The sequence below is a fragment of the Lates calcarifer genome, linkage group LG23, assembly GCF_001640805.2.
Source record: "Lates calcarifer isolate ASB-BC8 linkage group LG23, TLL_Latcal_v3, whole genome shotgun sequence".
In the NCBI taxonomy this organism is placed as follows: domain Eukaryota; kingdom Metazoa; phylum Chordata; class Actinopteri; family Centropomidae; genus Lates; species Lates calcarifer.
In genome coordinates, this window is record NC_066855.1 from 8,211,342 (window position 1) to 8,224,419 (window position 13,078).

General features: G+C 38.5%; 2 protein-coding genes across 2 annotated transcripts; both read left to right on the forward strand.

Moving 5' to 3' along the window:
• Positions 1–1,917: 1,917 nt before the first annotated feature.
• On the forward strand, positions 1,918–5,887 carry LOC108886814 (stonustoxin subunit beta). Its single transcript, XM_018681866.2, has 5 exons — positions 1,918–2,164; positions 4,141–4,173; positions 4,283–4,345; positions 4,443–4,585; positions 4,942–5,887. Exons 1-5 carry the CDS (start codon positions 2,116–2,118, stop codon positions 5,368–5,370), a joined length of 717 nt encoding a protein of 238 aa, XP_018537382.1. The 5' UTR covers positions 1,918–2,115; the 3' UTR covers positions 5,371–5,887.
• Positions 5,888–7,204: 1,317 nt separating this feature from the next.
• Positions 7,205–8,822, forward strand: LOC108886815 (tripartite motif-containing protein 16-like protein). The gene is made up of 4 exons (XM_018681867.2): positions 7,205–7,242; positions 7,321–7,383; positions 7,502–7,641; positions 7,736–8,822. The coding sequence occupies exons 1-4, from the start codon at positions 7,209–7,211 to the stop codon at positions 8,144–8,146; spliced, it is 648 nt and encodes a 215-aa protein (XP_018537383.2). The 5' UTR covers positions 7,205–7,208; the 3' UTR covers positions 8,147–8,822.
• Positions 8,823–13,078: the final 4,256 nt, after the last annotated feature.

Here is a 13,078-nt window from a genome sequence, read left to right on the forward strand (position 1 = left end):
AATCATAATGTTAAGTAACCAACCAAATATCTCAGTGAAATAATAAGTGATTACTCACATTTAATACTTTTCATTTTTTTAGGCACAAGTTCATTTAAGAACATTTTGTGTTCTTTTCACAGACATATTCAATATATCCTTAAAGGGACTATTCGCATGTTTTCGCAGAATGTGATTTCTTGTCCGGTACAGGTGGTGGTGACAGTTGCTTGCCAGGAGATTCAGGCATTGTTGCGTTTACAGTGCAAGAGGGTAGAATACACCCTCTGAGTAGCGCCAGTTTTTCATGGTAGTGTGGATGGTACACTGAATTGCTATCAGACATTGACAAGACAGGGCTAGTTGGTTAGCATGCTAACTTCAATAGAAGAAGTGATAGAACTGGGAGCAAAACATCGCCATTGCTTTCTACCACTGGCGACATCTCTCGGCGAGTAAAGGAATGAAATTTGATGCTGATCTTGCAGTGTTTAGTTTAACTGGTAAATAAACACCTGTTAATACTGACAACGGCTGTGTAGCAATAACCGAACTTAGAAATAGCTGCTTTAATAAAAAATATTCAGACCTATACACTCTCTGTATAGTGAAAAACTAATGTCTCAACCTTGAATAACCAGAGCAGCCACAGTTCAGCCTTTTGACAGAGATCACTTGTCTGTCAGCAGTACCTAAAAGTCTGGTGTCTCTGGTTTATGATGGCGCCATGAGAAGAGAATTGGAGGAGCGCAGATAGGTAGACATGGAAACTTGTTATCTACACTCCCCTCTCATTTCTTTTCAATAAATCCCAGTGGGCTATGGACTATGCTGTGGTCTGGGGCAGTTCAGACACTATAGTTGCTGGTATGTACTGTTTACTGTGTTGGCTGCACTGCAGTCAGTTCACCAGTCAGTCATCTGCTTGGGCAGGCAGGAACACAAGAAGGACAAGACAGCCTTGACTGGAGGTTTGGCAGGATGCCAAAGATTGTAAACACCTCAGACACGCAGCCTGCACTGGAGAGCATATCAGAAGAAAGGGTTTACGACCAGCGACATGCTTTTTCTTTTAACCCAAGCAGAGTGCATTATAGCATCTGTAGTGGTAAATGGTTGATGTGATAATGCAGGTCAAGAGCATAGCTAAGCCTGGTATGATGAACCGTGTAGCCTCTGATCAAGTGATTTAGTCATCTAAGTATTTTGGTTATAGTGGGCTGTATTTATATGTCTAAAAGCCTGAGACCACTTTCCCATTTGTGTGAATGATGAAGTGGTCTCAGACTTTTGGATCTTATTGTATCTATTCAGATTTTGCTTGTTGTCTACCCTAAATGTCTTCTTCAGTCTGTAATTATTAGATGTTATTTAATATATACTTAGTTGACATATTAATGGCTATGCTATCATGATATCAGTGTCCTGCTTGTATCATGCTTTTGAATAATTCTATAGATGGATATTTTATTGTGAAGTTATTTTAAAATAGAAGTAGGTGAATGCAGGGTTTATAAGTTTTGTGGTAGTTATTACATAACATTGATAATTTCTCTTATATAATACCCATGCTTACTTGTTACACTCAAATTGTGAATAAAGCTACATGATATATGTACATTTGCACCTGTTGGATCTCGCACTGTTTGACGTCTAACACCAGGAACTCTGCCATGCAGATTTAAATCTTTGCAGCAGCATACTTAGAATTCATGTGTGTGTGCATCCCATCCACTGTCAATGCATCAGTGCTGTCACTCTGCAATGTGAAGAGATCAGTGGTATTGATGTAGAGAGAAAAGGGTGGGGATTACTCTGTGACAGGAGGTGTCCTGCTGACACCCAAGCACACATCTAACCTTTTTAAGGAAAAACATACATACACAGCTCCTATTACAAGCCTCTTGCCTCCCCCCACTTCCTATTGGCAAGTCCCATCTCATGCTCATGTCCACGCCACCGGCTCTGATCCCTTCACCTCTGTCCGGCATTAAAGGTATATAAGAGTGGCATTAAGGTGTCACACACGTGGAGCCAACAGAGACTCATCATTCTCAGAGAGACCAGTGACATCAGGCTGAGACAGGTTCACTGCAGCAGCTTAAACAGTTAATCCAACCTGAAGCCGGAATCAAGATGCCTACTACAACAAGAATCATTTCTGACACCCGGAAGTCAGATAAAGGTGAACTTCATTTTCTTTATTTCACACAATTTATCATCAATGACTTAATAACTTGCTTGCAAAATTTCAATCATTTGTGAACAACCATTTCGATTTTTAGAATATTTCAAGCGTCATCCCCTTTTCTGTCAAATTAACCATTTTGATAATATTGCAGCATGCATCTGTTGGCGTATCTAATTCAATATATTACATCTATTACATTATAAACAATACTTTGAATGTACTTGTAATGTAAATTTAATATCCTCACTCTACTGTAGTGAGGCCTTTTATTATCTTTGGAGTCAGATCCTAATAGAATGGGTCACTTGCGTTTATGTCTGTGTGGAAAATGCAGTAACTCTCAACTGATTTTGTGCTCATCATTATGAGGCAGTGTGTAATGGTTGCTTGGGAGCAAGGGTCAACATCTGCGTTAATTCACAATCTGGACTATATGTATTCAACATAAGCCAGTCTTGAAAATGTGTGGCTACTGTACAGTTGGTATGAAGAAGTCTACAGTCTTACAACTAGCTTGCATTTGCTGTTACTAAGAGAATTTCAGTATAATTGCTTTTTTATCATGAGAATCCAGCATTTTGCCAACATAAAACAAAGCAAGGTAGTATTTAAAAAAATGTACTTCTTCACGCCATTAATGTTTATATTTTTACCACTGAAACAGCTGCAGTATCAAACATTATCAAAAAAAAAAAAAATCCCATCATGACTTGACTAACAAGCTCTGTATAGATTGCCACAGTGGGGGTTTAGCTTAAGCTTAAATATTTTGTATGGTGTCAGGTTGTAATGAGCCTAAACAAAGCAGTTATTTTCATCACCTTGTGCTATATCCAGACAGGTGGCTTAACATTTTCGCATGGTCCCTCTCAGCCTCCCAAGTCAACCGAGAGATAAACATCAGCTCATTTAGACGTGACACGCATACTGCATGGTGTAAAAATAACCGTTAAGTTTCAAAAATGTGAATAATGATGACGAGTGGCTTTACATGCGCCGGGAAAGAGCGGCCTCACCTTGAACTTTTTGTCTCAGCTAATGCAGTACACTGCCATGCGAAACCTCCACTGCTGTATTTGTATTTCGCTACTTTTTACACTCGCCAAATTAAATCTCACCCGTGTTCTGAGCTGATTTGGATGTGTGAATGAAATAGATAGTTTATTTGGGAGGTGACATTGGTTGTTGGCATAAATAAAACACATCACTTATGAGAGCCGATGCTGACATCTTAATGCTGTGGGGATTAAGTGTCTCTTCCTCCTGATCTCCATCCTTCACAGAAAATTGGAGACTGCATTGCTTATACATGATACCAGCATATTAGTTACGAAGCTGGCAGTAGGGCTGAACCTGTTACGTAACAATGATTTATGATAATCACTTCAAGGAAAGTTGTGACATAATACTACTGCCTGTAATCTAAATGCTGGCAGACTTCTAATTATTTTCCAGATTCTTAACAGCTCTTTTTATTGAGTATTAATGTCCCTACATTATTGACTTCAAAGATACAACAAGTTGCATGTGTTGCAATTCGTTATCTTTATTAACTCTATTGCAATACAGCCACTTTGGATTTGAGGCTAAATTTAAAATGATAGATCTTCATCCCCAACTTTATCTGATTTGTGGGAGCAGATTATGTCCCTGCTCTCATCTGATAAACTGCTCAGAGCATCACGCTGTGCTCTTGTGTGACTAAAAGCCGACCCTGCAGCATGTGGGGTGTCTTGGTAATTCCAGCCCCCCGGCATGAATCAACCACTGGCTCCAGAAAGCATGCAGTTGCTGATGTGTTGATCTGACGGAGGCAGATGGTTTTCTAAGTATACACTGTTTTGCAGAGGCACACTTCATCGCCTGTTGAGACACACCTGACACATACATACTGTAGCCTATAGTATTTAAAACAGCCGGCTATGTTGGATGCTCTGGTGAAAACACATTTTTATTTTTTTTTCTTGTAGCAAAAAAAGTGAAAGCTGGAAACTCAGCCGCAGGTAAGAGAGTCGCCTTGCAAAAGGCTTGATCACAGTATTTGGTTTTTAAATAGTTTTAAATGGCTCTTCTCATCTGATACTTCACTGATTTTGCTCTGTCACTCCTCAGAGAAGATCCCAGCCTACGAGCCAGATATCCCTGAACCGAAATGCAGAGCTGATCTAGTCAAACGTGAGATTTGTGCACTTAAACTTGTTTTTACAATTTCACAATTTGGTCCAAATGTGATTGTTCCTAAAATCATCATTTCTTCCTGTTTCTTTTACAGACTGGATCAACCTTTCCATGGATGACAAGACAGCCAATAAGATGCTCTGGATCACAGAGGGCGGTGCTAAAGTAGCTCGTATGACTGATGATGTCACTTGTCCCGTCTTGGACAGGCCAGAAAGATATGAGTATGCTCCACAGGTACAGTATGAAGATGCAATTATTATTTTGGTCTGAGATTACAGTATTTAGAATGTACTGTCCCCTGATTTGCCACATTCAAGAAAGATGGTGTAAAATGATACAGGGGTGCCATGAACATGTCACTGCCATGCTAAAGCTGGTGGAGTTTGATGCGATTGTAAAACACAAGCAACAGTGTTATGGACCAGAGGGCTGTCCCCTGTGTTTATTTATTCCTCAGCCAACTGGTGTGGCATTGCAAACTTGAGAAAGCGAGGCTACTCTAAATTCTTCTTAGTGGCAGCTATAATAAATCACAGGTTATGTTAGATTACCTCTAAATTAAGCTGTCATTCTCATTCACATTCCACAAGGTTCTTTGCAAGGAAGACATCCTGGGCTTCCGAGGCTACTGGGAGGTGGAGTATTCAGGGTGGGTTGTGGTCGGGGTCGCCTACGAACGAGCAGGAAGGAGGAATTGCGACGGATCATGTGGCCTGGGAGAGAACGAGGAGTCCTGGGGTCTTGGCTGGAGTGGCTCCAGCTATCATGCCTGGCACAATGGCAGGAGTACAGAGATCTCTGAGATTCCAAAGTGCTCTGTAATCGGTGTGTACCTTGATCAGCCTGCTGGTATCCTTAATTACTATGCTGTGGAGGAGGTGAAGGAGGGAGAGGAGGGCGCAGGAGTTAAGGAGGTTAAACTTTTACACCAAGTTAAGGCCTCCTTTACAGAGAAAATGATACCAGGTTTCTGGGTGGGGACACAATCCCACTGTTTGCTCATAAAGAAGGAGGAATAAACGACTGGGTCGATATTATATGATTATATCTAAAAGTCAGTGATCATGAGCTGAACTGTGGCTGAGAGAAGAGTAAAACCATCTCATCCTACTGTAATAAAGCTACCAATATGGCAGCTTTAAACATAAAATGACAAGAAGACACCAAAATGGTCATCACCAACATTTGTCTTCCATGTCATAGGAATATTTAGCAATTAAAACATTAGTCTACATTAGATATACATGTATAGTAAATGGTTTAGTGAATTTAAGTAAAGGGATCAAAGTGCAATCAGGTAGGGATTCACCTTTGACCCTCCACTCTTTTGGACTTTACTGAAACCACAGGACCACTCAAGGTTTATACTGATATATATTTATAAATATATATATATATTTTTATTTCTCCATTGTTATTGCTCGCCAAGGATGTATAGTGTTATCTGGTTTGGTATGTTTGTATGCAGAATGTGAAAATATGCAAAAGTTTAAAAAATAAATGAAACACTGCGTTACACGCATTTGTCTTGGTTTGTTGATCTGAATACTAACATGACAGCAGCAAAAAAGTATTCATTTCCTTTATAAGTCAACCTGTAAAGTACAAGTGTTTTGCGGAAGCTCGCAAGATGGGCTCTTAGCATTATGTACTATATGTGCGTAATGAGCCCCACTTTTGCTCATGTACTTCTCCTTGTATCTGTACATCTGGAGACAGTTTCTGATTTTAGCTTTCAACTTGAGGATAAATGTGAGAGATGCTGCAATAAGAAATTCTATTTCTATTTCAAAACATGGTTTTGCTTTTTAAATAAATGTTGATGCCCTTGATGCAAGAATTGGTAACTCACTTTACACGAACACAGAGTCTTGGTAGGTGTAGGAATTAAAAATAGATGGATCATGTGAACCATAGATCATTATCTGTCACGTCAGTTCACATAAGTTTTATGACGCAGGGTGGGTTGGTGCATTGTGTATAGTTCAAAATCTTTTTTGTTCAGGTACTGAGGTATCTGGTGGATTCTGCTTCTGCCTGTCCTACTCATGCTGACAACACTGACAAGACCAGTTTCTGAATTTTACTTTCAATCATGTTTGTACCCATCTTCTTGCTTTTTTAAACAGACTCCTCAAGTTTCGGGGGTGTCAAGTGTCTGTTGGTGTCACTTAAATCCATATGTCAAAGTCAAGTGCACACACCCTGATGACCCCCTGCTGACAAGCTGCTCCACTGACCCCAACACCTTCTTCAGACACTCTTTTAGCCCCCTTGCTTCATCTTCACTGAGAGTATAAAAGTCAAGTGGAGGACGAAGACTTTGCCCTTTTACTTTGGACGAATCAAAGAATTTGAAGTGCCTGGACGTGGATTATTAGTACGTGACCTGAAGATGCCCAGTAGACCTAATTCTGCAGTAATCCTCTCAGAGACTACCAAACCAGGTAAAACCATTTTTGTACAATGTTGTGTAAAATCATTACATTTAATATGAAAAGACCATTGCATTTAACCCAACATATAATGTATTATCATCTTATCCTTAGCATATTTATCAGTTGCAGAGATGGTTGTTATTAGGTTTCATTATTTAGTATTCTCAGAATGGTACACAAATTGTAATGTTCATATTTCTCAAATTCCCCATATATTTACAGCGCTGAAAATGCATGACATACCACAATTGTAATTTTGCTGCCGTTAGACATGTTATTCTCATGTTACTTCTTGACATACATTTGTCATATTAATGGTTTCACTCATGATTAATGTCAAAAACATAGGAATACCTTGATGGTTATGTGAAACTCTTCATGCAGTTTAACCTTTGGCCTTTTCATTTTTAGGGAAGAAAATGAAATCCAAGAAGAATGAGAAGACAAATGCAGGTAATGGATCCGAAGCGTGTGTTTGCTTGTATGAGCATTTGTTCTCTTTGTATTTATGCCTGTTTCCTTTGCTTGCAGAAAAAGTATCAGTTTATGTGCCGGGTATCCCAGAGCCAACAAGCAGAGCTGAGCTCATCCAGCGTACGAGCAAATTGTGTCTCTCAAATAATTCAATGTCCAATATTTTGTACAGGATTTACTGATAGTTTTTTTTTTTTTTTTTTTTTTTTAACTATTACGGTTTCATTTTCCCCTGTAGACTGGATTAATTTGTCTTTGGATGATAAGACTGCCAACAAGATGTTGTGGATTTCTGAAAATGGGTCTAAGGTGTGTCGTAGAACTGAGGAGGTTTGTCCTGTCCTGGATAGACCAGAGAGATACGAGTACTCTCCACAGGTAAGTCGGAAAATAGTACAGATACATTTATGGGCTATCTGCTTGAAAAACATATTTGATTTTATTTCCTCCTTTTGTCTTATTTTCTTCAAAGGTGTTGTGCAAAGAAGGCATCTGGAACATGAGGGCTTACTGGGAGGTAGAAACCTCAGGGTGGGTGGTAATTGGAGCTACCTATGAAGGAGCAGGAAGGAGGGCAAATTCTGGGCCTAGTGGCCTGGGAGAGAATGATGAGTCCTGGGGTCTTTGTTGGTCAGGGACGCGTTTCCAGATTTGGTTCAATGGTGTAAACAAGGACATAAACAATGTCCCATTTTACTCCACAATTGGAGTTTACGTCGACCAGCCTGCAGGGATTATAAACTTTTATGCTGTAACTGGTGAAGGAGCAGAGAGGGAGGTTAAGCTGTTGTATAAAGTTAAGACTACTATTGAGAAGAAGATTCTTCCAGGTTTCTGGATGGGAATTGAGTCCTCATGCAGGATACTGAGGAAAATAGAATGAACAGCTGTAGCTAAAAGTGAACAAATCTATCTATTGAGCAGTCAGGTCTTGACAGGAGTGGCTAATGTTTTATTCACATATTGCTATAATTCTAATTTAACTCCTAAAATAGATTTTAGTCACATATATTAAAACTACATACATTAATCAAATATGCATCAGTGCTATTCTCTTTGGGACTTGGTAAAACACATTTTATATATATACTTAGAGTTAGGAGCTATTTGTATGTTTTGCTGTTACGACATAGCCAATGTTGGCATCAACAGTAGATTACCTACCAGTCTAGAGAAAACTTGAGTCAAGCATCAAACTTCATTCCTTTACTTGCCAAGAGCTGTCTCCAGCAGTGGAAAACAATGGCATTGTTTTGCTTTTAGTTCTGTCACTTCTTTTCCTCTACTGAAGTTAGCATGCTAAACAGCTAGCCCAAACCTCATCCAGCCTGTCTCGATTTTCCAATCACTATAGAGTCCACGCTGCCCTGGTAGTGGTGCTGCTTAGAGGACATATTCTAACTTTCTTGTATTGTAAATACAATGACGGCAGAAACTTTTAGCAAGCGACCATCACCACCAGCTGCTCCTGGCAAAAAACTATTTACAGATGGCAAATATTTTTCTATTTTTGTCTACTTCTTAGTCTGATACACCTTTATTGTGTATTGTGTGCCTAGTTCCAGTTATTAATCACTTAAAAATTAATATTTATGTACTGATAATGATATTTGTGAACTCTGTGTCATGCAACTTTATGAAATCAGAAATAAAATATATATTTAAATCAAAATATTCTCCCTTGCTTTTTAAAAATAATTTATGATTCTACAGACTTAGTTTTAAGTAAATACTTTACTTCTTTAGGTACTGCTTCCACATTGCAGAACTCTCCCATACAGATAAAAACATCAAAATCCACTGAATTTCATGCACATTTTCTACTGATAACCATTTAAAATGAGATTAGCGCTTGACCACATTTACAGCTTCTCGTTTTTCTATCCATAATGGGTGAAAGGCTTTTTGTGTTGCTCAGATAAGGTTGCACACTGTTAAGTGCTCACAGTATCTATCCTGTCTGGATTTAGCTGAGTAAAGAAGAAGGAGTGAGAATCACTCCCCGCTGGGTGAAGGGGGCTCACTTTGATATGTGAGAGGTACCAGCTTGAAGATCACTTTCCTACTTTGACAGGTGGGCTCAACTCCCGCCGCTTTCACACCTTAAGCATGAGCTTTACTGGAACTAAAAGTGGGGCACACCCACAAAGACAAAACATTCACACTCCTGGAGGCCCAATGCATCACGCAACCTTATTTAACAAGCTCCAAGAAGAGCCTTGATGGTGGGCCTCACATGAGCATACCAGTATTTAATACTGTCTTTACTGTGCAATGAAGGTCATGTCTGTCTGAGACAACTTGGGAAACTTGTACAGACATGTAAATAAAGTTATACAGACATGTACAAAGACCTCAACCAACCAACCCTCTTTTAAGTGGGTCAAAAATAAACAGCCTGAAGTGGCAATAATCAACATTTTATAATAATGTATCAAATAAGAATGTGCAAACAACGTGGCAATGTGATGAGAATTACCACCTGACTCTGAGGCTTCTCTCAGCCTTATGGAACTTTATAGCAGGTTCCAGCTCATTGTTTAGCTGTTTGGCCATGACTTCACTGTTTTGGTTCACTCTCATAGCGATGGTATTTGCCACAGCTGGCAGATGCTCAGCACCAAATTCACAACATTCTCATTTTTTTCTTAACACTCAGCACTAATTTGAAACTAATTTAAATTTACAGCCCAGTGTCATGCCAGTTTGTGAAGTAGCCATGAAATGTACTGATTTGTGTACATGGACATCAATTTTCCTTTTTTGTAACAGTAAAATATCAACTTGTAGTGCTTCCAGCATTATTAAACTTATTTATTTATTTCTCATGACTATGTAAAGGCACGCACAGCACTTGGTTAAGGTCAGTAGATAAATTTAAACAAAACCATGATCTTTCACTAACCTTAACCAAAGTGCTTTTGTTGCCTAGACCTAACTACAAACTGGACAGGAACCCTGGTCTCTGGTGTGATGGACCATAACTGCTTAATGTGTAAACAAAGAACTAGTTTAGTATGTCATTCACCCACACCCACAAGTTGCCAGAAAAATGTAATGCTTTGTAAAGCAGTTACGTTTTCTGAGATTAAAAATATAATCAACACATGATTTATCACTATGTTTACATTCAGGTCAATTTTGACCCACTCGTGGAGATCAGTGTGATGATACATTTATTTGCTGTAAAACTGATTGTAAAGTTAATCTTAGCAAGGTACTGTGGGTATTTGAGGCCCATTCTCACATGTAGCATCTTAAAGTGCAAATTTCCAGTGGGACAGTTGATGAATATTTTTACACTGTAATAGAGGTTGCCACAGCTCATAAACATCTTCAAAATACTGTACACCTCATTCATTTCTAAATAATATATAAACAACATTTGTTACTCCAATGATAAACAAACAAAGATATAGCTACATAACTTAATGTATATATAACTGCTGAAGTACATGTGTGACCAGCATGATTTATGCAGGGTTCCTGTGATGAGTGCAAGTGAGAATTTACAGTCAGTAAGCCTGGTAGTTAAACCTTTATGACAGGTACAAACATCCATCGTGGACCTAAGCAAACAAAACCGGAGACCACGATCCAAGAATAATCACACCCAGAGTGCCATTGCCTTACGTGCTTGTGTCTGGATGTGTGAGCTTGACATGTGAATGACTGGTAACCTTAAGCTTATGTCATGAGCAAAGTGGAATAGTTTATATAAGTGACATATAAATAGCATTACACATAGAATGGAATGCAGTGGAGAGTGCCCCACATTACACTACTTCGCACACAATACGAACTCTGAATACAAACAGAAATTCCAAATACAGTAAAGCAAAGCAGGTTTTAGTCTTCTTTGTGCACCAACATTTGAAAAAATAATTTCATAACAGCATTACATCATAAAAAATTTTTGTTTTCCTCTGTTGCCCACATGCCAGTCTCCTCTCATGAAACAGAATTTATGCTTCATGTGAACACTTGTGTAGCAACTTGATGAGTTGCATTCAGTAGCTGGCTCTAAATTACACCTACTCAGGGCACTCCCATGATATTATTCCCATCTGGTCCAACATGACCCTATCGATGATATGCAGCACTCATTTATTCTGACACTATTGGTCCCAGCAGATTTACTGTCATGTAGCCGCCAGCCCACATTCAAACTGTCTACAGTCTAACATGACTTGGTGGGCGCATCAGTTTTCTTTGCCTGTACACACACGTACATATATGTAAACACACACGCGCACACACACACACACACACACACACACACACACACACATACATGCATACATACATATATATATACAATTACAAATACCAATCTAGGCCACGTAGTCCATAGATGACACTACTGGGTCATGGCCTGGTTATGGTTTATTGTTGCACCTTTTTTTGTTTGTCTATTTGCTTTTGACATCATCTGTGTCATTTAAAACTAACTGTATTGAAGGGAGAGAGTTCTACGATAGTGAAAACTGACCAAATTATTCAGTTGGTGGTCTGTTTAACCTCAAATATAAACTGTTTCCTCATTTACATAACAGTAGTGTTAGGTAAATATAAATAAGAATTAACATTCTGCATTTTGTTTATTTTTAATCCTCATAATACTTAATATAAGTCTTAATTCCAGTAAATCATCAAAAGTACAGTTAAATTACTGATGGAAACATACTGTATGTTTAACATTATCAAGAACAGTGCAAGATGTGCTGAGGTGTCTGGTGCTAGCAATTATTATAGTAATTAATTACAACAAATTTCAATGCAGTAACTAGTTTCAGTGTGTAATTAAGACTGTGGATCACATCACAGTGGATCGCAGATTGTGCCTTTAATCCATGAGGATAATACTGAGAGACACCAGTATTTCTGTGCTGTTAGTTCACCTGTGAGTGCATTGTATTTCAAATATTTGTCATAACCTAATCTGTTTCTGGTTGTCTTTGCCCTCCTCACACTCACACACCCATGTGAGAGTATCAGGTAGTGTTGTCCAGCTCTGCTCTGCTCTGAGTGGTTCCGGCTAGAGTAGATGACTGCAGTGTCTAGATCAAATCACCTGAGTGACGAATATGTTTGTGTTATATGTTGCTTGTTTGGCTTTGTGATGGAGATTTGACTGTGCCTGATGAATTTAAGCCAATTTGATATTCAGCACCTACTGCTTTGAATCTTGATTTCAATTTTTTTTTCTTTACGTTAGAAATCCTAGTACAAGCTGTACTGTGCATCGTCATTATTAAACACTGCCACCTGGTGGATTTTTGCTGTCTGTACAACACAAGCCAAAAAACAGGGAGTTGGTACAGAAAATCAGATTAATGTTCATTTTTCATTAATGATGACTCAAATGAAAAACTACAAATATTCTGACTTTTTATAATATATAATTCCATTTCTTCATCTTACATATCATTTGTAGACTAATCAGTCGTATCATAACTGCATCAAAATATTTACAATGAATATTTTTAACTTGCAATACATAATACCAGAAATCTGCTATAGACTGAGGACTACAAATGATCATTTTGAAAGTGCCTGAACACACTTGCGTAGAGAAGGAAAAAATTAGTCTGTACACAGATTGATCTTTTGGGTGTCTTTTTGTGAGAATATCATTATAAGGACAGCATTCCTTCAGAACTCCAAATTGTTCAAAAACAACAATTACAACATTATTAAGTCACTTTTTATTCTATAATGTCACACTGTATAGCATTAGCACTGTCATTAGCTCACTTTACCAATCACAAGCCTCCTGCTTCTTTTAGCAAGGCTCAGCAGTTACTTCTGGATG